Source organism: Perca fluviatilis, chromosome 18 (genome assembly GCF_010015445.1).
Source record: "Perca fluviatilis chromosome 18, GENO_Pfluv_1.0, whole genome shotgun sequence".
In the NCBI taxonomy this organism is placed as follows: Eukaryota; Metazoa; Chordata; class Actinopteri; order Perciformes; family Percidae; genus Perca; species Perca fluviatilis.
In genome coordinates this window covers 23,387,801-23,412,598 of record NC_053129.1, presented here as the reverse complement: position 1 = coordinate 23,412,598, position 24,798 = coordinate 23,387,801, and the positions used below count along the sequence as shown (strand labels likewise).

The window sequence follows — 24,798 nt, the reverse complement described above, 5'->3', positions numbered from 1 at the left end:
GGCCCAGATAGAAAAAAGTCACCTCTGGAGAGGGAAATGTGCATAACATCAACAATCTGCTGTAAAATGTAAAATGAAGAAAGTGACCTCTAGTCCCAATGCTCTTGCCCCACTCCCATTCATCAGCTGCTAGTCTCCACTAAAAGCAGGCTTTGCAGACGGTTGGCGCTCGTACTCTAAAATATGTTCTACTGGATGGACACAAGTGTCGATGAGGTGGTATTTTTCAGGCCCCTTGTCTTTCCGTTATCGCAGGATGTGGAGACGGGGAGAGTGAGGGAGCAGAGTGGGGAGGACTGGAGCCCTAAAGCATGATTTACTTGACCTCGCAGTCCTGGAACTCGCGGCCAGAACCTCATTAATTCCCAGGGTCATTCTGTTTGGACATAAATTGGTTAAAAATCGGAACGTGTGGATGACTTCCAGACATACACAAAGAATTATGAAATCTCTGGCCTCACCCCACCCTCCCTGACTCTCCTTGTACCCACTCAAACGCCAAAGCATTTCCAAATCGCCGGGTGTAAATCAAACAGGTCTGCTCGGAGGAGTCGCATCATCCTGATCAGAGGGAGGAGGCCGATAGAACGTTTTGTGCTTATTAGGCAGCAAATATGGCGTTGTTTTATGCGATTATCAACTGTGAATGATTTTTCCCTCCCATCCTTTCTGGAGCCTTGGCTTGTCTTTTGTTTGAGAAAAAGGAGCTGTAGGAACAGCAGGGCTTAGAGGGAAGCCTAATAAATTACACTAATGCACACATTTAAAGGGGCTCATATTCCCTCTGGCCTGTTATCAAGACTACTCCAGTGAGAATGTAAACTACCTCTTTCTGTCCCCCTCCCCAGGCCCAATATTTAATGTTATCATCCTTTAAAACAACTCCACTGTTTATGTTATCACAAATAAAGGGCAGATTATTTCAGCTTTTTCTCACTATTTCATATTGGCTCCAGATTAGTCAGGCAAATAGTTGTCTAATGGTGCTGTTGGGCTCATTAATTCAAACAGATAAACCCAGAATTGTATAAACACAGTGAAGTCAGGGCTGGTGAATCACACCTTCAGTTTATAGAGACTGGCAGAAGGGGAGGATGCTCTATATGAGCCCACACAAGGTAAGCTGTGGAAAGGAAAACAAGCGTAATCCTGCTGATAAAAGCAGGATTGTTTCAAAGTTTATTTGGACATGCAGTGCCTGGCTGAGGGTAGATCCTAATGAGACAGCAGCCTGTCCAAAGTGGATTCATCACCGATGGATCGGGGTTATCACCCTCCGCCGTGCTCCACTACTTTTAATCAGGCTCCTTTCTGGTCACTCCCTATCAGCAGCAGTCCATCTCTGGAGCCGTCAGCATCCATCAGGAGCTGCAGACAGGCCCGGGGAGCACGGCTGAGGAGTGCATTAGTAAATTATTGCCTTGTGGTTTAGCTTTAGTGTCTGTCATGTCGCAGAGTGAACACTCACACACGCGCATGTATGTGCACGCACTTACATACTTGAAACATTTATTTATGGGAGAACTGATAGATAAGATGAGCCAGTGTAGTAAAACCAGCAGTCTTCTACATTCTGGAGAAGCTCAGTGCAGCCAAAACCTGCAGAGTTGTAAGTCAAGAACACATTCAAGTTACACCTGTAGAATATAATGCAATCTACAATAAAAGCCCTGCAATAAATACACACTTTCTGAAGCTCATAATGTTAAATTTCGGAATAAATACACATAATAAATGAGGACTATCATTTCAAATCTGGGCCTCAAATCACACACACACACACACACACACACACACACACACACACACACACACACACACACACACACACACACACACACACACACACACACAGGTTCTGTGTGTGATCACTCCAGCTAATCATCTTCAGCTAATCAACACCACACACACACACACACACACACACACACACACACACACACACACACACACACACACACACATACAGTCTCATGCACACACACACACACACACACACACACACACACACAAAACACACACACACACACCCACACCCACACACACACACACACACACACACACACACACACACACACACACACACACACACACACACACACACACACACACTTATCTTCTGCACAGAGACACATTATGTCTCTGTGTGTGCACTGTCTGATTAGTTTAACTTTAAAGGTGATTTAGTGCTGTTAGTGTTACTCACTACCATGACACGACCCACTCCCACCTCATCAACGCGCCCCCACAACCCCAAACAAGCACATTAAAGTCACAACAGCTTTTCGTCTTGTTCCGTAGAGATGACACGACATGATTGTGCAGCTCACGGCCTGCATCTCTGTCTGAAAGAATAAATAAATATATTTTTCCCGCCTCTACCTCCGGTTAAGTAAAATACACAAATCTCAGACGCTGAGAGGGGATCTTAAATCACTCATTGTTGATGTTTAGACCAGTTAAGTCAATAATCTCCATCTAGTGATAAGTGATATTGCAGGGAGACTCCTTGTCATTACTTCTCTCTGGCAGTTTGAGTTTTCTTATAGCAAAAACATTCAGTGGGACCATGTGTTCTGAGTAATTGACCCTGAGGGAGAAATACCCTTGCAAGTAAAAGAACAATGTGGCAAATTGCATTTCATGGTCACAGAAAACAATGTCAGAGTTACCAAATGGTTATAGAGATGTCTGCAAAAGATGTACAGTCTGTGTTGAAAGATGAGAGGAACAGGACCGTGGGAAACGTAATGAGTGTTGCTGGTTAAAGAGAATGCAGACACTTTGGTCATGTGCAAAATAGTGGTTAATAAGCAGTAAAAAGGAAGTCTTTCTCCACTCTACAAATACACTTCACTGTCCGGCCACAAGAGCAATGTGACGAGACCAGATAAAGATGTATACAGTACTGCTTTTTTCTTAAAGGTTAAACATCTACTGTAAATCATATACACTTTATTTATAGGCTACATGATTATTGAAATAACTCTTCTGCTCTCACTGTGTGTACAGCTAAGAGAGAGCTAAACACACTTCTAATGAAGCAGTTGGCTTTTGAACTTTTTACAGAAAGCAATTGTGAAACATTATTAGATCAAACAAAACACATTCAATGATAGTGATTACAAATCAGAAAAAAAATGGCCCTACCATAAACAAGAGATGCCATTAACAAAAGTCAGACTCAGGGCCATGGCCATGGTTTTAATAATACTGAGGTCAAGAGTCAGTGTAACCCCACCCTAACAGATATTAAATATTGGCAATTGAATATATTTTATACAATCATACAACATACAATATACATTAGCTTCAGACGGCTAGCATAATAGCTAGCTTGGGTAGCAGTAAACCGATCACAGAAAAACTAATAGGCCTATTTAAAATTATCAACAAGAGTTGTATAAGAAATTAAGGAACTACAAATAAAGGTCCAACAAGGACATTTAGAGGAAAGAACTGACTGAAAAACACTGACATTTTACATTTCACATCCCAAACAATATAATATACAGTATATACAATATATTATGAGTATATACAGTAGGTCGATGATGAAGTTTTAGTTGTGGTCCTCCAGTACACAGCTGTGTTTCATAAAGACCAAATGAAGTCTTCCACCAGTTGCACAGGTCAAGATAAATTCAACAGTCAAGCTCTTTTGAATAATGGAAAATCCACAATAAACCTGTTTCAGCTTTAGATGACATAGTATCACTCCTATTCCCCCAGACCATCCCATTGGCAGTAATTACAGGCTGTGTAGCATGTGTCTGTATGTCGTGTGGCCTGTGCTGCCGGCTGCCGAGAAGCCCTGCATCCCATCACAGGCCGTAATGGAAGCCAGATGTCTCCCTGTCTGTTTAAGGCTCATAATCAATAGCCTCACTTAGAGCAGCTCTGACTTTCTCTGCCTCTCTCTCCTCTTTGACAGCTTGTTATGAGAGGATCTGTGAAGGAATGACATGTCTCTGCTGCAAACAAGTGGAAGTGTGTCAAGAGTGAGATTAACTAATTGGATTCCCCACATGGGTTTTTGTTTGGGGGAGGAGGAGGGGTGGTGTGTGTGTGTGTGTGTGTGTGTGTGTGGGGGGTAGTGATCCCTCCCTGTAGCCTCAACAAGCTACATGACACTGCTGGCTTGTTCCTCCAACTCCCAGACATCGACTGTGGGACCCCAAGGGTGATGGAGGGAAGGGGATTCCCATGCAAAAAAAGAAAAATCCGCCCAAATAAATAACCTGAAGTGGCACTCGAAGTGACGCAGTGCATCTCCATTTCCTGTGACTGTTTCCTGCAGTCAGACAGGAGCACTTTATATCTCAATCCATGAGTTTGTGCCGAGGGAAACATTATGAAGCAGATGACTTTTTTCAGTTTGAGAGGAAGTGAAGGGTATGTATACAGCACAGGGTTACAGCAGGAAGAAGCAGAGGTGTGGCGATTGGAGTGTGCAGGTCGTGACCTCCAGCTTTGTAATGATCATCTGATGGATGTTGTGAGCCTGAGGTCAAATGTGTTTCAGAGGAGAGCAGGGAGGAAGAAGGAGGGAAGGGGAAAGTAGAGTGGTGGGCAGTTGCATGGCCAGGAAACCTCAGTCTACTGTACTATGAAAACCTCAACAGAACTGTATTGCTGACTCATATGACACCATCAGGGATCAGACTATTTCCAGAAGTGTTTCTATTTGTTGTTCTCTACCCTCATATGTCTGGTGGGCCTTTTTTGGAAGCAATCCCTCTGATGGATACATTGTTTTGACCAACATATGTTTGTATTAAGAATGAGTTGGTATCAGTACAAACCAAATGTCACCCAAAAAAAATCCAATGATAAAGACACAACATAAGTGATAACTTACTAACTAACGATGGATTCCAAACTTCAAAGAAGACAGTAAGTTTGGATTACCTCTTTAACAAACTGATTCAAATAATATATTAAGTCTATCTCAATATGTCAAAAATACTTCCATTGAAATGTGTGACCATTATGAAACCCTACTGTTAATGTGCAGTATGCAGCCTAGTCTAAACTGCTGTCCTGGTAAAGATCCAATAAAAAAGAAAGAGCAGTCACTACTGAAGGCGGCAAGGAGAACATCATAGTTATAGTTGTGGTAACAGTTTACTCACAGATGTAATTGCTGACACTGAGATTTAGCAATACAGAGACATTGCTACAGCAAGGTCCGACAGGGCAAGAAACACAAGCAGACTGTAACAAGCCAACAGTTTAGCCAGATTACTTTATTTGGAGGTATAAACGAGAGTGAGAGCACCCAAGGAAAACTGTGTATGCAAAATATAGTATTAGAGTAGAGTATGATAGGTCAAAGTTGCAGGAATTCTGTCTGCAAACACTGATGGAGGTTTTTGATTGACAGTTTGGGTAATTATTTTACTATTTGCCTATGTTTTCCCTTCCAAATCAGTTTGGCTAAACTTGGAGTGTGTTTAAAACCTGTATGATCATCTGACGGCTTGTGTTTCTTTCCCTATTGGCTTTTTTTATAGACCGCGTATTTCCCAGATTTCAACAATGAGATGAGCTGAGATGACCATAAAATTCAGGTTAAAACAACTAAACAGATAAAACAGACTGTATATACATGTTTCTATGTGTGTCTTATGTATGACATGTTCAGTATGTGACCAGTGGATCCATTTAAAACCCACTCAATATTTTACATATAATCTTTGTTGTTTTTCAAGCAACTGCATGTCTCACTTGTGTATTGAAAACTTAAAATTCAGATTGTATTTTCATAAGTCTTTTTGTTGTTGTTGGTTTGATAGAGGGCAGTCAAAGTGAAGTGACTCTTTCTACATTTGCACACACGTCACTACAAGCTGGGCAGTTCCTGATGAGGGCCGTTGGGAGACGAGCAGCAGATCTGGGGTTGAGGCCTCCATCCGTCCAGAGTGGGAATAACTCCATTTCCACTGATAAAGGCAGCTGGCTCTGGCGACGCTCAGTAAAGTTTTATAGTCAGATATGCACAGATGATTAGGCCAGCTGTGCAGTGTCATATATTCCTAAACAAACCCTGCAGGAACTGAACTCTCACCCCTTGCACATATGGGTTACAGGGCTCGCACTCACACTCTTGTTCATGCAGTTAAATATGTGCAAACATTACGCACACAGACACACATACACACTAGAACAAGAAGGTCACAGTGTGCTCGCTGGCTTGCATGAAAGATTACTATATGTGACCCTTGTTAAAGCAGCGTAAATCATATTCTCTGCTAAAGTGCATTAAGGTTACAGTCTTAAAAATGGATTTTCTTTGACCACATTGATGCAAATAAGGACAGTAATTATGCTCTCTCACCCATGTCTAAATCTGTCTGCTAAATCAGTTTAAAGGAAGTGGGAAAGATGTGAAACTGAGCAGTGCTTTCTATAAATCACCTGTTCACTCTCACTTGTGTGTCTCCTCTCTGGTTGCTGTGGTGATGAGCGTGTTGCAGCATTCTCGATCAAAATTGTTTTGATCAAAGGGACTGCATAATACTCAGCAGCCCTGAAAGCCCGCCGCTCTCTCTCCGCCATAGTTCTGTTTATTTTGGAACAAGAACAAGATAAACCGAACTGAAGTCTTATTTATTTTCCCGCTCTTGCCCTCTCCTCCCTTTAACAAGCAGAGTCGTGAAGAAGAATTCCTTGATAATCCATCAGTATCAGTCTAAAGTGTGTGTTCTCCGGACTGTTGACACCACACACACGCACGCACGCACGCACGCACGCACACACGCACGCACGCACGCACGCACGCACACACGCACACAGATACATAATGGAGTGTGACCGGGTCTTCAAATAATAAGGGGCACCATCAGATAAAATGGACATGAGCAATGAGCCAAGTGACATGCTTGATTGTGATTGGTCCCTGGGGTGGTCCACTGCAGTAGCCTCTCTCACACCAAAGGAAACAATCATGACTTAAAGGTGGGTTTTCAAAGTATTTTAGATTTAAAAATAGCTTTCTGTCTGCGTGATTGGGTGGCTGCTCATTTCTTCTTTTGTTACTCTGTATAAAGTGTTTTGCAGAACTTCAGTGTAAAATGCGCTGCATGACACTGGTTCAATAAAAAGTTATGAAATATAAGTTAGCAGTTTCCCCTTTAAATGATAACATCTGAATTGATAAAGAGAGAACGTGTCTAGGTGACTTTTCATTTACTGGATGAAGAGGCAAAACCTTGTCATTTGGCAGCAGGATTTAGCGGACATGCAGTTCATCTTGTTATTCACTGAGTGGTGTTTCGTTTGAGCTGTTCTCCATAAAACAGCATCTGCGAGCCATGATAAGCATTAAAAAGGGGAAATGAGGAAACCTCAGACTATACTCAGCACACTTAAAAAATGTATCTTCAGAGAGGCCACGCAGGTGACAAGTTGCATTACGTGTCAGGTTCTGCCTTACTGTTTGTTTCAAGATACTGTAAAGCTTCAGACATTTAGTGGAATAAACTCATTTTTACCATTACCTTAATGCAAATATGTAAGTTTTATTAGTTTCAAGTTAATTCAACTTGCACCATAATGTCTTAGTGATTTAGGATCAAAACCTCTTTACTGGGAAATAATCATGAACCCTTCTGTTTATTTAAGGTGTCTTTGTTAATAGCTACATTTCTCTTTTCTTTTCTGTAATGTTCTTATCTAATGTCCCTAGAGAGCCTTATTTTGATGGGAACCAACTTTCTATACTATTGGCAAATTTACTGTGCATGCTTACAATTGGAAGAGCTCAGTATCATGTTTGTTTTTATATTTGAAGATGTCATTGACCTTAATCTGTATACCGGAAAGTTTTGTCCTCTGATTGGTGTTTTTTTTCTTCTTTTTTCCGGGTGAGAGCCTACATAACCTTAATATTTTTGGTGCTATTTATCTATTTTAACGTTGTCTGATAAAGGTCCGAAGTGAAGGAAGATAATTCTTAGTTTACCTTAATTTCTTAATTTTTATTTTCGTATAAATAACGTATAAACACAAGCTGTTCTTAATAGAATTGATGAGTTGAATCAATGCACTGCTCAGAGTTCACTAAACTCATTAAATGAAGTTTCTAAACAAACATGATCAGCACACTGGCAGAACTCCCAGCATGCATTGTTTGAGAGTAGTTAAATCTCTCCAGTGATCCTTCTTTTTTGCAGTTTGAATTAAACATAAATGATGAAAACTTGCTGTGTCTTTAACACATTAGGTTGTGACTGTTTATTTTCATAATGATTAAAAAAAGTGAAAAAAACGATAGTGTTGAATTTAGTCCCTGCCCCTGTACACTTTTATGTTAACAGACATCTTTGCAACTTATGAGATGACTTTGAACTAATTATTCAACTTTAGTTCAGTTAACTCACATACGTTTTTAAGATTAACCAGCTTAAACTGTTTTACCCACTTTGAAATTTGTACATAAACCCTAAAATCTAACCTAATAACATGATATACTCATCAATTTCATGCTACTGAAAGCCAGCACTGAGTTTGAATATGCGAGCAACTCTCTCATTTGCACGCACATAACGTCAACTCTATCTGATGCTTGGACATAGTTTGAAAGCCGCAGGCAGTTCACCCCGATTTCAGAGAGTAGAGTGAAAATTTGCTGCTGATGACAGGTCAAGTGAAATGAAAGTGCTCTTTACATCCTCTCTTTTGTGTTTGCGTCTCAGCGGGCAGCCAGAGCTCGGCAATAATCCCCCTCCCAGTGTGTGCATCACTCAGTGAATTTGGCCTCTATGGAAACGGGCAGGCGGTCGGACCGCTGCCATTTCACAGCCCTAATTAATACCAAACCTCTACACCCTTCACAAATTACAGCGTACACCACACAGCGTTGGCTCAAGACGACAGTCTGCAGTCTGCAATAAAACGATTCCTTCATGGCCACATTAAAAAACAGGGCGGTAGGTCAGAGGACGTTTAGCTTATAACTGATTACTGTTGGCCATCAGCTCTGAGTGTGTAAGCAGTGTATTATTTGAGAAGGGTGGTGAAAGAGAGCTTATAAGTAGCGCTGTCCAGGTGGCGGATTCTCTAAGGGATTCTCCACTGTGAGAGCCATCCAAGGACAACTACGAGAGTTTTTTTTGGTGGGGGGTGGGGAGGGCTTCTGTTCAGGTCGAGAGGGAGGAACTGGCCACCCCACAGTACCCCGCTGGCTGTGGTCCGCAGCCAGTGCAGCAGTAGGTAACTCTGGAGCCAAGGTGGAGTGAGAAAGGAAGGGAGGAAACTCAGAGAGAAACCATGAAAAATGTGGAGCATGAAAATGTCTCCCTTGGTTTATGGCAGTGCAGCCTGGCTTCCAAGAGAAACACATCTTTAAATTTAACTTGAGATGTCTTTTTTTCTCTCTCTCTCTTCCTCCACTCCCAACTGCTGGCAAGGGCCGGGTTTTGCAAGCAAGGCCAAGATGCTTGGAAACTGCGACCATGTTAAAAAAGCACTCAATAATGTGGCTTTTTGGAAATGTGGCGACAGCTTCTGTATGAGGGGCTCAGCTTTCAGTGTTGGTGAACATGTTTGGTACGTGTGCAGCTGCAGAACAGTCCTTAGTATAAATGTTCAGAAAAACACATGGATTTACACGCTGAAGGTATTTACTGACGGTTAATATGAAACGTAAGGAAGAATATCACTTATATTCTGCAGATTGTTTTGCTGCAGTACATCTAACATAAACTCTGTTGGCACTGTTTAATGTGCATTTTCCTGCTCCTCCTTACCAAATTCAGGCACACTCTCTTTCAGGGAGAAACTCTGTTTTGAATAAAAGGCCATAAATAAAATACTTGATACTGGTAATTCCAGTGAATTGGATTAAAATGACGGGGGCAGTTGGAAACACTTTGGCATGCTATCAAATTAAAGCTTCATAATATTTTGCTAGCCTCAGGAGGAAGTCATCTCTCATGCTGATGATTCAGAGCTCATTTAAAAAAGGAGCATCCAGCCGATCTCATAAATCAGCATTTGATGGAACAAACATACCTCTGAAGGAATCAGAGCCACCTCTGGAGCATCGACACTCACTCATGGAGTTACAATGACTGAATAAAATGCTCCACTGATGATGAACACATTTTCTGGGCTTGTAATGTAATGCACATTAGCCAAAAGTTAACACCTCTGATTATAGCTGATGCCATACAACATTAATTTATGTCTGAGAGATTAAAAAGTGTTGGCAAATAAAGCTAGGGCGTGATTTAGACATGTATAAAAACTGTGGAATGTAACTAAAAACATTTACTCAAGTAGGCTTCATTACGTATTTCACTGTTAAGTACTTTACTTGAGTATTTCTATTCTATGCTACTTTTTACTCCATTACATTCCAGAGGGAAATGTACTGATGCATAATGTGTAATTTTGAGCACATTTTGCTGACAATACTTTTACTTATGAAATATATGTACTGTATTAAATGTGTCATCAGATATTAAGGAAACATGCTAAGTTGAAATACTATGTTTTATAACAACAATGCTAAAGCCAATATTTTCTCCTTTTGAAATTTCTGTACCCTTCATTCATTTATATCACAACTAACATAGGGATAGACATTTTCTGTCATTTCAATATTCATGCGCTCGCATGAAATTATATAGAGTAACGTTACTTAGTCGGTGAAGTGTTCCTGACTCGTGCTAATACCGCCATGCTAATACACACTAACTGCTATCGTAGGATCCATGACATATGCCAGAAACCACAAATTTGACTTCCTCATAATGGAAACATGCAATGTAACTTTGGCAAAACACCCCGTAGCCTGAATTGTTGGATTGGGACATTGCAACGTATTTAGCTAACGTTATGTTATTGTGGCTAACATTACCAGCTTCACGGTTATATGTTGGACAGTAAAGTGATTCCCACTTTCTTACAAACTGGCATGCAACCATAATGTGTAATCGTACAGTGTATAGACAAGCTGTACAACGGGTCTGGAAGCAGTAGTACCGACAATCTCCCCCCTGCTGAAATTGTTTCCCCACTTCTGTCAGTATTACATATTGGACCTTTAAGTAAGATTTGAAATGCAGGACTTTTACTTGTAATGGAGTATTTCTGCCCGGTAGTATTGCTACTTTTAGTTAAAGGTCCAATATGTAATACTGACAGCCAGTGTTTAAAATGGTTACTGCAGTCCAAATTCAAAATACTGAAGAGTCGTCTCCCCCAGCCCCTCTTCCCCAGCCTCAAAGTTCACGGGAGTTGCCAGGTGTTGAGAACGCTAAGTCACACAATGTCAATGTTAGCTTTATGCTAGTCTCGCATTTCCAGCAGCCAGACATTACTCCACAGCGCAGCAGAGTTGCTAGATGCTGCTATGGTGATAGTTATAAAAGCCAGTGCTCTCGTGGAGCTCTGTACGCGGCTGACAGTGACCTTTTATTGATTAACCGTAACAACAACGGCCGCTAAAAAGACCGGGAACTCACGGTCGTCTGTACCCAAGGCACAGTCACTGTCTGGAGTGGGGAGGGGGGAGATTGTCGGAACTACTACTTTCAGACCCGTTATACAGCTTGTCTATACACTGTACAGTCAGTACATTACACATTATGGTTGCCAGCCAGTTTGTAAGAAAGGGGGAATCATCTTACTGTCCAACATCGTCCTCATCTCTGGTTATGCAACCGTTTAGAAAGATGGCAAGCTTTTTATTTTTAGGGCAGGTAGAATTAATCTATCTCTGTTGATCCCGTTCAGTTTGTTTGCTGCTTACATGGCTGTACTACAGCTGTAGTGCTGGGTTTGCGTTTTTACAGGTATATCTTGTCGAAAATAGGCAGTTGATACAAACACACAGGCCAAAACACAAACAGACATTCCGTCATGGAACGGAAATTTCAAAAGGATAAAATACTGGCTTTAGCATTGTTGTTAGAAGACATAGTATTTCAACTTAGCATGTTTCCTTAATATCTGATGACACATTGTGGTAATTTTTTATTATTAAATACAGTAAATATATTACATGTTGCATCTTTAAAGGGGAACTACGCCCATTTTCAAAATTCATATATGTTATTGCTATAGTCTGAGACAGTCCAAAAATATAGCTAGTAGCTGGCTTTAGCATGGTTAAAATGCTGACAGCTAAACGGTGTAAAGCGTGGCTGTATTTTACTCTAAAGGATTCCAACACTGGGACGTGGGCCTACTGTACAACAGTCTGCAGCTAAAGACACAAAGTAGACTAGCTACTCATGTTTAGAAATATTAATTAAACTTTCCTCTGCCATCATAATAACATATTATGTAACAATAATATAATTCTTAATTTAGGTGGTGTTGCCCTTTAAGTAAAGGATCTCAGCACTTTCTCTGCACTTCCACTGGATGAAAGTGAAATCACAATAATATTTTTGAAATGTTCACATGATCATTATCATCATGACAATTACTGACATTATCATGGTCATCATCTCCCAAATGAGGAAGGAGCAGAATTACCAAACTAAGCCTCCGGGACCTATTTTAACGATCTGAAACGCAAGTATCAAACGTGAAACGCAAGTAGCTTTGTGGGCGGATCTCTGGCGCTGTTGCTATTATACCGGCGGGATAAATGAGTCTTGCGCCCGACACAAATCTAAAATGGGTTGATCTGAAGTAGCTAGGTGTGGTTTGGGCGTAACGTGAAAATAACCTATCAGAGTGTCATCTCACATTCCCTTTAAGAGCAGGCGCGCTTGTTCCATGGCGGATTGCTATTATAACGGCGGATTTGCCTGGCGCATGCCAGCGAGAGCTGTCCGGGATGCGGCAAAGTAATAAATACCCGTCTTGGCCGGGTGGCGATGTTGCTGCGGCCTCTCGGGCGCATCTTCCCAAGTCTGGAGAGGATTGCTGCAGCCATGGAGCGTGGGCCTCCAAACGCACCACCTGCCGCTGCTGTGCCTCTTCCTCCTCCCCCCACTCCATCTCCATCCACCCGCTCCACCAGGAGCGCATCGAGTGTTCAATCCTACCGTAGTTCAACATCACATCTCCTTAAGTCCTCTAATATTTCCTTATTTATGTCATCAACACATCCATGATTCATGGAAATGTTGTGTAAAACACAACAAGCCACAAAGAATGCTGCGACTTTTTGAGGACTGTACTGTAAAGTGCCTCCTGATCTATCCAAACACCTAAAGCGCATTTTCAGTAATATTTTTCTTTTTCACGCTACATTATGGCCAAGCATGCGCCCCTAAAATAGCATCTGAATAACGCGCAATTGACTTTAGACTATAGCGCCACTGACTTTAGACCAGGTTTTTCCTGGTCAGTGGCGGAATTGTTTTCTGAAACTGCAAAATAGCACCAGGGAACTTTTGCGCCAGAACACGCCTTCTCTTTTCACTGAACCGCCCCCGGGAGTGCAAATACATTCCCTAATTTACCGACGTGCGTCTGTGGAGGGAAAAGTCCGCTGTGCGTCGGGTGCAAAATAGGAATGATACATGCGTCGGTGTACAAAGGCAATTGCGCTGAGGGCAAGATAGGGCCCTCCGTCTTTTTGCACACTGCGTTTATCGGCTGCAGTTTTACAAGCACTTGTTGAGTTATGTTGAAGCTTTGTTACACCCCCCTTTCCTCTAGCAGGGGCCACAGACTTTAAGGCCTTAACCTCTGATGCATTACGCCAACGGTGGAGAAATCTCCATCAGCCAATCAAACAACTTCACAGATAATGCCTCAATGCACCGGAGACGTCACAGCTTTTAGTCACGTTAATCCCTCAACCACTGCAGACAGAAACCCCCTCCTCTGCTCTCACAGAGGTAATTTGTTTTACACAGTTACTTATTCAAAGCGTTAAATATTGGTGAAATCTGCAAGGCTGGTTTGTTTTATGGGTTGCCCTGTCCTGGGTTGCCAAGAGGGACATATAGGACAGCTTTTAATGGAGGGGGAAAGGCTGACATTAAATACAGGCCAGATGGACTTTCTCCTATCCTGCTCATAAAAGTTCTTAGGACAGTTCACAAATCAAGGCCTCTCAGTATTATGTTAAGCGTTTGGATTGTTATTGTTATTGTACATTTGCAAATACTAATGTAATTTATAGCTTTTCGAGCAGAATTCGAGACTCAACCCACCCAGATATTTAATATGTGAGCATTTAACAGTTAATATTGGGTTGATAAAGTGCCCGGGGCTTTTTACTGCCTTCTATGGAAACTGGCTATCATAACTCTGACAACTTTTCATCAAGCATAATTTAAAAGGGAAGATTAAGACAAGTGCCATTCACTTCATAACTGTCACAAGCTAGTTTATGAGAAGACTGTGCTGGAGTTTGGGGGTAAAATATCTCCAAAAGGCAGCAGCAGGTAATGCTGTACGGACAGGAGAGGGGAAAATGAAAAGTAAAATTCAAGATGCTAAGCTAAAACGGAAAAACTTCAGCTCTCTGGGGGTCAGTCCTCTTTCCGGAGGAGAGGAAAGTGGACCCCATAGTAGAGAGAGTTTGTGATGGTCTGGGTTTTTGGGCCACTCATTATGATGTTGCTGCTAACATGACAACAAATACCAGAGGATTTGGAGTTCCCTGACTGAGATATAATGCTATAAAAAAGGAACTGGGTTTTATTCATCATCACACTGTACTTTATATCAAGTTTTTGCTCTTTCACATTGTTTAGCAGATGTGACATAATTCATAGCTGGATAATGTTTAGCAGTGATGGAAAGTACATTTACTCAAGTACTGTATGAGGTACTAGAGTATTTCCATAGTGTGGTGTTGTTACTTTTACATAAGTAAATGCTCTGCATACTTTATGCAGAATGTTACATTGTATTACTGTTTTATAATTACTTATGCATGTATGTGTAAGCATCCCTAATGTTGCAGCTGATAAAGGTGGAGCTAATTTTAATGACTTTATATACTGCTGGATATCTAAATCTATGATAATGCATCACAATTTCTTAGTTGATTCATATTTTATATTAATAATCTGAACCTGCAAAGTAATGCTTCAAAGCTATCAAATAAATACAGTGGAGTAAAAGTAAGAATATTCTCCTCTGAAATGTAGTGAAGCAGAAGTATAACATGAAAAGGAGTAAAGTACACGTACCTCAAAATTGTACTTAAGTACAGTACTGTACTTGAGTAATATACTTAGTTACTTTCTACCACTGCTCAACACTGACAAGCAGAGCTATAACCATTGATGACGCTAAAGGTCATGTCGTTAGTATTTTTCTAGGAATGTGGGTGTTTGGGTGTCCCATTGTGGAGTTTATATGATATAATTAAAACATGGTTGGTATTTTGATTACAATATTCGTTGACTCAAATTGGGCCAATAGATAAAGTCTAATCAATTTATGCCAAGCAATGCGGAGAAGTCTTTGAAAAAAAATTATAGCATTTAAAATGTAGAGTAAATATACTTGAATAGTACTAAAAGTACAACTAAATTACATTAAATGACTTAAATAACGTATGACCTCTAACATCCTGGCTACGGCCCTACTGACAGAACCAGTTCTGCATAATGAGGACTTTTCATACTTTAATTTACTTAAATAAACATTTGAATGCAGGACTATTAATTGTAGTTGTTATACTGCTTCCACCACTGGTGTTTAGGATACATTGTGACGATTGTTTATTTGATGTAAACCTGACTAAACTTTAGTGAAAGCTGCACCAAACTTATTTTTCCATCAACAGGCCTCTTGATAGCGGAGGCAGATTGTTACAGATTAACCTGTAAATTATGTATAATATTCAGCAGGAGTCACTGAAGCTCTTAAATACATGCACACAACCCTCTTATCTTACACAATATTTATGTTGCCACTGGACTGCAGCTGGGTTTAGAAAACACTTGTTCAGTAGGATTTTTTTCTGGATAAATCATCATGTTTTTTTGCAGCAAAATAATTATGCATTAGGCAACATATGACAATTATGATGACTACGTAGGAATATTGATCTTTTTTAAAGACACTGAAGGTTAGTTAGTTTGCTCAAAACTCCGGTATAGTTTGAGGAATGACAATACAGAGCCATCATGGGTTATTCCAGATTCATGGGGCTCTTATAAAATATAATTACTCTGACAGACACAGGTAGACTTAATAGACATGTAAAGGTAGGGAGTGTGTCATGACATCATGTCATTAAACATCCTTAAACAGGTTTAATTGTGCTGCACATGTGCACAATTTGGATGTGTATTGCAGCAATAATGTGGGTCCCTTCTATCTTATAAATCTCGTACAGTTGACCATCATGATAAGGCTGATTGGGAAATGAAATTTCAACACAACTCTGTCCTCTCACGTTAGTCTTTTGTTGTTAGTCATATTAAAAAGGTGCAGATCTGAAGTGGACTCTGGTCTGCAGAGGGAGGTTATGAGCAGCACTATAAATGGAGGAGATGTTGATTGTATCTGCGTCTGGTTACATAAAATATACTCATCCGAGTTGTTGCTGCTATCTGGAGCCAGTAAATGTATACAAACTATAAATTACTCTCTTCTTCTTCTCCTCTCGCTTTCTGCGCTGCCGAAGCAGCAACCTCCTCAGGAGGAATTTAGTTGAGTTGCATTAATGTTCTTAAAGGAGAAGAAGATGTGTACATGTATAATGGAGGTCTGAGATGGTCCTCTCAACCTTTTAGACTGTTTGTACATTAACTGAAGGAAAAAAAAATCATGCTCCGTTTTCCTCAATTTTAATTAATTACATTTATTATAATAAAAACATTGTTTTTAATAATATTCGACAAAAGTAAATATCATCATATATTACGCAAATTATATATTATTTATTTTTGTAGATTACACCACCCCATTCTGCAGTACTCTTATTTTCTAGAAATATGTAATTATTAATTTATTGTATTTGTTTTGTCGCATATTTTTGTGCATACAACTTTTTCTGTGTAATTTCCTGTGTATTTTGACAGTTTTATTTTCCCTACTCTAAATAAAGCAGTTACATTATATATATATATATGATTATATATATATATATATATATAATAAATGCATAAATGTATATATAGGCTGTAGCCTATATATGTTGACACCAAAATTAAGTCAAAATTGAGTCAGTTTACAACAAAAAATTTACTGACTCCTGATGAGATACGACGAATAACATAACAACATAACAAATTCCTACAATTAAATAATAGGCCTAATATTAATCATAATAATAATATTACTAACAGTTAATAATAATAATAAAAATGCATCGTGATCCGATTTTCAAAGTATGAAACATTTTATTTACAATATTTTCAGTGCAAATTATTATTAACGAAATAGCACAACTATATATCCAAACAAAACACATACATGAACACTGCTGTGATGTTCTGAGATTTCATCGATCACGTGAAACGAGTGGTTCATAACCTAAAAATAAAATTCACAAGCGCATTGTTTCCTTCAGATGAGGAAAACATGATGCACACGAAAGCTCTTGAGAGGAAAACGACAGTACGGAGACACTGGAGGTGGCCGGACGTTACATTTAAAATAGCCTCTTTTTTAGCATTAGATCTCTGAAGAGAGAAGAAAAAAACGAAAAATCTAATAAAATCAACAAATGATTTTGGGCTATGTTGCTTGTCTGGGCCAAAATAATGTGTCATGTGAACAATGTTGCTCCACTTGTTCCCAGGAATTAGACCGATACAGCCCTGGCTTTAGGTCGCAGACATCTTATAGTGGCATTGAATTGACACTCCAAGTGCGTTTTAACATCACTGTCGTTCTTCTGTCAAAAAAATAAAAATAAAAGTCATTGTTCATAGACTAAAGCCTTCATTTCAGTATCTGAGAGGCCTCCGTGTCTGTGACTGTGACTGTGGCCGCCGCCTCCGCGCTGCTCGCCGGCCCGCTCCCGCTCATGATCACGCTGGTTTGGTTTGTTTGCTCAGAAATGTCCAAAAGTCCGTCCGAGTTCTCCTCCGGAGGGTCGTCGGATTCACACTCGCTCCGTCCCTCGCTCTCACACTCGGACTCCTCAGCCGGCTCTTTAGGCTCCCTGCTGCCGGACTCAGACGCACTCTTGTCCGCCTGCTCCTTGTCCTTGTCCTTCTGAGCCTGGGCCTCTTTGGAGTGTCTCCACTTCATGCGTCTGTTCTGGAACCACACCTTCACCTGAAAACACACAGGCACTGTTAAATCAGACTGTTTGCATGTCCATGTATTTAATATTCTTACATTTTCTTTTCATTAAGGTAAAAAATTAAGCAGAGGCTTATGAATAAAATATAGGAATTTTGGCACATTAAATCGAAGTCACACTCTTTTTAAATATTTTTTGGGATATAATGCCTCCAAAAAAGTTTTTCTCTTACTCTTTACCTTGAGAATAGATGCACTCATTATAGGCTACTTCACACACACATTCCAAGGCTAAAAGCTAACCAGTGCCCAGGAAGTTTCAATTGAACCTTTATTTAACCAGGCAAGTCTCATTGATGTGTGAGACCTCAGATGCAAAGGAGAAGTGGCAAAGACAAAGAAAGTGGTAACAGTGCAAAAGTTATTATTAAACATTAGATGACAGGAAAAATGTTGTTTCCATAATAATAAAATTAAAAAATTCTAATGCAATATTAGATAGAAATAGTCATAAAATGAGATTATCTGTGTGAGTTTTCATTCATGTTGATATGTTGCTGGGTGAGATTAAGTGGATGTGACGTTAGTACAGTGTGATGAAATGTAAACAAGTGTTGCTCAAGATATGGTGACATTTCACTGGGACGTCTCTCAGCCAATCAGGTTGCATCGGCTATGATGCTGCATTGCCAACTTCAATTAAACATCTGGAGCTCTTTGGGTCTTTTGTTAATTAATTAATTAATTCATTCATTCATTTTAAATATCAAGTTCTTGTCCTTGAAGCTGTGTAAGGAATACAGGTTGCAGATAAACCTTTTTGAATACTTTAGGCTTAGGTGTGATATTTTAGACTTCAAGAATGTGACTGCAACTCTCCCCTCAAATATGGAAGCACACATTTTAATTTAATATTTCATTGGTTTGTCAGGGCCATAGCTACCAGTGAGGACATTGGGCGCATTGTTCACAGCAGTTTTTTGGGGGGAATTTGTAGTTTTAGTATCATGTGGCTGACTTTATTTATAGTATATAAATAGAAAATATAATTTATATGTAATTATTAAATATGACAAAGCCCAAACAATAGGTAACAAAATGGAGCTCATGACCTCAATATTTCTAACACCCTGACTACGGCCCTGTGGTCTTATTGTTTAATTGTTTATTTGGATCTTCTTTCTGGGGTCCATATTCAAAGAAAAATATATCAAATTGTCAAATTATACAGTAAATAATATAGCTACATCATCATCATCATGGTATCCAACAATAAAATGACAACAAAAACCAAGCCTACGACACATTAACATCTAACCATTTTAATGGCTTGACAGGTAAAATAAATACATTTTAATCTCTGCTTATTTGATCATCTGAACTGCTAACAAATGGAAAAGTAACCTACCTTGCCTATTTAATTTGAAGGCTTGCCTTTAATAATAATCTGTTTAGCTGTTTCTTATAACAGTTTTTTGTTGATGTGGTTTGTGCCAAAAATAATTGACCATTCGTCATCCTAAAATAAGACGTTTCAGTCGACATGCTTCTTACCTGAGCGTCTGTCAGCCCGAGCATGGCAGCCAGCTGTTTTCTGTCCGGCTTGGTGACATATTTCTGTATTTCAAATCTCTTCTCAAGTCCTTTCCTCTGCAGGTTTGAAAACACTGCCCTCGACCACGACCTTTTTCTCTTGTACGTCTGTGGCATGGTGTCTTTAGTGAGGACAGCATACGGGCCTAAAAGACATGGAGGAGGACGTGAGGTTAAAACAAAACAGAGAACAGAAACCAGAGGAACATTCACTGCAGGTTTCTCACACCTCCAAACAGAGAGCTGGACGGGCCAGTTTCCTGTCTGTTACGTGTCCTACATGTGGTGACTACCTGGGAAGGTGTCCTGAAACTGATGCTGGCCTGAATGCCTGCTGCTGCTGCTGCCTAGTGAATTCATCATGGAGGACGCGTCGCTCATCCCGGGGTCTATGCAGGAGAAGTACTGGCTGGCCGGAGGCTGAATGGGGATGTGGATCCCTGACTGACGGTTCGAGCTAACGATGGATGTGAGATCTGTTACAAAGCGAGAGATGATGGGCTTCAGTCAGGAAACAAAGAGTCACACTGGCAACCTGGGGGGCAAGATGGTCTAGTATTTAGAGAGACCATCAAACAAATTCAAAGTTCAAGTGTGACTGCTAAAGTGTCTTTGAGCAAACTTCCAGCTGCTTGTAGCTGATCCTGACCTCTGACCTCTCTGGTTAGGGGGCAACAGAGCAGAGGATTTCCCCATAGGGCTCCTTAAAGTGCATGTTATGAGCTTATTTGGGCTCTTACTACTCTGAGAACAAGTCTGTCAGTGTTATAAACTGGCACTTTACACTAGCTGCTTCTAATTTGCTGCTTTCAGTGTCTAAAGTTTGGACTGTCTTGTTAATGATAGCCTATCATTAAAAGAAATGGCCGTAAAACACATCCCTCCCTATGTCTTGTTTTCCTCGGCTGACATGACAGGAAGCTTCTCTATAAACACCACAAAACTGTTGGAAAATTCAGCGTGTAATAAAATCTTGATTCTTACCTTTTAATGACGACTTGTCTTTGCCTTTTGGATCAAAGTCTGTCGACAATATCCGATCAATTCCGAATTTGAGGTCTTTGCTTGAAGGCGGGGGAGCTTGTTGGGAGTTAAATGCAGTTCTGACTGATGTGAGCTGTAGTCCGTGTCTGTGGTAAGGAGAAGTCGGACTCACCCTCGCGCCGTACACCGACGGCTCGGGCGCGACGGGAGAAGGGCGCAGCGGCGAGCTGCCGGAGTGCCCGTGCTGCGCGCGGTGGTGGTGTCCCATATGTAACATGAGGGCCGACGATCCCGGGATGTTCTCTCCATCTCCAGCCTGCAAAATGTCTGCGATGCAAAACGAGGGTTTCTTCATCGTATCCACAGCGAAGCCCCCCGCGCAGTACGCAGACCAGAGGCTAACATTTGACGCGTAAAACGGGTTCAGCCCGGCCGTGTACATCCCGCAGCCTCTAATGCGTCTTATTGTTTCTCAGAAGAGGGTATAAACGGACAGGCATGTAAAAAAGCAGGGATGGCGTTTTAGGGGGATAGACGACCGTCCTCTTTGTGTCAGTGCCAAAATCGTTCTCCCAACTCTGAAATCCAAACCCTGCAGTTCCTCTCTGAAGTTTCTCTGCTGACACTGATTGGTTGCTTTCTGAGCCAATGGCTGTTTTGCATTCGCTCACATCACGCCCTTACAAATGAGGATGATGTGTAACCAACACAACAGCGCGCGCGCGCGCGCGCACGCACACACACGCACACACACACACAGTCATTTTGATCCTGAGATGATGGATTGATCACTTAAAGAGAGCCCACACCCATCACCGCACACAAAAACATTATACCCATTAACTCTCAGTGCACTACAAATATTTTCCAAAAAGGCACTTTTCAACACAAAATACTTAGATTAGCCTGCAAAAATATATGCCACACGGTTGTATTGTATGAAATAGTAAAATATGTATAGTAGATATAATAATTTAATTAACTGTACAAAATGGACGTGTAATCAAATAACCCCGCGAGCCCAGGAGAGGCTCTATTAGCTCCACTCATCCTGTTTTTGATGGGCTGTGATTCGTGTTAAATGAGAGGATATTCCTGCTAGATTTGCCCCCAAAATAGAACCTGTTTTAGTATTTTAGGATACAGCACAAATCCTTATTTCTTCCGGAGCAGAGGGGGGGACTTTTATAATGACTGTTAGAACTTCCCTTTTTCAATATTTGTGCAACTTTATCTCGACCTGCAAGTTGCACGGTGACGCAAATCCGTCCCCATGCTCATAATAAACAGAGGAAACCGATTCCCCTCTAAAACCAAAACACAATTAACTTCAGAGGCGATACTTCATCCGCGAGGCCCCTCAAGATTTACACGTTGGGTCCCGGCCAATAACCCTTTTATAATTTAAATAGTAAAAATGCAAATTATAATCTTTCCTGCTGCTTTAACTTGAACGAATCTATCTTAATTGACCTGAAACGACACATTTAAAATATGTGCAATAATAACTTTTATTATCAGGTTTATACGTTGAAGTTAATTTACTTTCTATATATTTCTAACTGTCAATAAAAATGAACTCTCTCGCGCTTTCTCCCCCTCTCCTACTGTCCTGCCTTGATACTGTCTCCCCCCCTCCCCACCAGACTCTCCGATCGCATGTTTCTCTCGCATGTGTAGAAACAATGGCTTCTGAAGCCCGCATTCATTTAGTCTTGATTCATGCGTGCGGAAGCGCCGATGACCCTGACTGCCTCCTATCATGCTGTTTTCGAGTGACACTTTTCCGGGTTAAAATTAGAAATAGAGATTTAACGTTTGCCCTCCATCATGCAGTCAAAACAATCCAGGGAAGAGGATGTAGCAGACGCAGCACGCCACGAGTTATTTCAGGTGCTGATGAGCTTTTCAGTGGGAAACATTAAAAAGCACAGGCCTCAGATCAGCCTTTACCATAGACCGTAAATCAGGCCTTTACAGACCGCCGCTGCTTAACAGGGCTGACAAGCCCGGGTCCATTTTAGTCTCACGTTTAGGCTTTTTCAGCTACAGTACTGTATGATATAAATCCATAGTTCAGGAGAGCATTTGCGGTTTGCAATCATAAAGACAAATCTGTTTTGTTGCTGTTATCGGAATTTAATTGGTGTGCATTTGTTTTGAATAAATTGTGGTTATATGTGATTTAACATATAAGAAAGAAATGCATGCCACACCACACTTGGGGCACTGAGAACTAAATTCTTTGTAAAGATTTTAAAGACAGAGGAGCACATGTATCAATTCCTGCACATGTTTGTGCCCTTTAGTGTCTGCCTGATTTAGAAGTCCCTGAAGAAAGGAAAGGGTTTCCTTTTGAACATGCACACACACACACACACACACACACACACACACACACACACACACACACACACACACACACACACACACACACACACACACACACACACACACACACACCGAGAGAATTTAAACATTATAACATATGGATTTGTGTGATGTTTCATGAGCCACTCTACATGTTATAACTCAGACTTTGTCCTGACAAAAATTAAGCAAATTTATTGTTTCCTTCCGTAAAGGATGCATTTCATCTGCTTATATTATCATCTACATTCAAATGAAAATAATGACAATAGAGAGAGATAATAATTACACACATAAAAGTGTTTCAGTTTGGACAGATGATTTCTTTTTCAGGGCTGAATCACAGTGAGGACTGCAGACATACGGAGGATGCAGAAGATAACTGTGCTCATGAAATCATCACAATGTATCTACCACAGAGCCAGTTTGTGCCGTGAAGAAGCCGTGCAGTAATCCTGCAGTCTGATTACATCGTTTCATGCAGTTATACGTTTTAATGCACCCACCACTTGATTTTTATGTATGCTCTTAAGAGGAGAGAGCCGGGGCATAAACATTAACCTTCAGCACAAAGTGTATAGTTTTTTAATGCACGTAAGAATAAACCTGACATTGCTTCTGGCTTCATATTGATGCAGAATAGTAGAAGTTCAGGTCTGAAAATGTAATATTCTAAAAAAGAAAAACATGCATTTTATCCACAAATCACCTGTAAAAACTGAAATATGACTTTTTCAGCCAGAGCCCTGCTGGATACTATTATTTGCCTCTATTTCCCTTTTCCTAGCCAGTCCTCTGTGGAGCTGTATAAATGATGGCAGGTGGGATCACTGCCACTGCCAGCGACTCCTGTCTTTGGTTAAGGGACTGTAAGTACTCCAGACTTGAAACTGTTGTTGTGTAAAAAAAAGAAAACTCATGGTTGTAAAATCCTAAAAAAAAAAAGTCTGTTTTTTTATCTGAAGTAGTTTGGAAACAGAATATTGTCATCTTGTCCACAAAATCCATTTTTAGTCACCTCATAGTGTTAAGATTTTTATCATTATTTTCCCTTCATAGACAAGCACAATCATGCACTGCAAGTCAAGTAGAAAGTACATTTACTCAAAAACTGAAGTACAATTCTGATATACTTTACTTGAGTATTTCCATTGGACTTTATCCTTCAAGTCCACTACATGTCAGAGGGAAACATTGTATTTTTACTTATTTATTTGATATATATAGTTAGCTATACTTGTTACTTTTCAGATTAAGATTTTACATAAAAAAAACATGATAAACTAAAGTTGAAACCGTTTCTATATAGCTGCTAAAGTTTTAGAATTTAAATAGGCTCAAAGAGGTAAAATTATCCAATATATTGCAGAAAACACAAAGATTAAAGAGAAGTCCAGTTTCCCCCCCATCTTTTCTAATACATTTATAAATCTCACGTCCCCCCCAGATTTATCTTGAAACCCTTTGGAGGGGCCTCACACCTACAGTAGATTGGGGAACCAGTAGACTAAACTGCCTGCAGTAACTGTATATAAAGTAGTTAAAAGTAACTCCGACAATCTAATAATATTAGATTATAATACAAAGGGGACATTTTTCTGCAGAATGGTTACTTTTTTGGGTTACTTTTGGTTTTTGAATGCAGGACTTTTACTAGCAATGTTGCAAAGTATTTTTTACATTGCTGTTATGTACTTTTACTTGAACAAGGATCTTTTC

The 24,798-nt window shown here is 40.3% G+C and overlaps 1 protein-coding gene across 2 annotated transcripts; it reads right to left on the bottom strand.

The window, feature by feature from the left end:
* Positions 1 to 17,262: 17,262 nt before the first annotated feature.
* hlx1 (H2.0-like homeo box 1 (Drosophila)) lies at positions 17,263 to 21,393 on the bottom strand. 2 transcript variants are annotated; one of them, XM_039782913.1, is made up of 4 exons: positions 20,710 to 21,393; positions 20,019 to 20,201; positions 19,687 to 19,871; positions 17,263 to 18,165 (listed from the first exon to the last, which is right to left on the bottom strand). In XM_039782913.1, exons 1-4 carry the CDS (start codon positions 21,149 to 21,151, stop codon positions 17,827 to 17,829), a joined length of 1,149 nt encoding a protein of 382 aa, XP_039638847.1. In that variant the 5' UTR covers positions 21,152 to 21,393; the 3' UTR covers positions 17,263 to 17,826. The 2 variants fall into 2 exon arrangements, with proteins under 2 accessions (XP_039638847.1, XP_039638848.1); XM_039782914.1 differs by lacking the exon at positions 20,019 to 20,201 and having other exon boundaries at positions 20,710 to 21,392.
* Between the last annotated feature and the right edge of the window lie 3,405 nt (positions 21,394 to 24,798).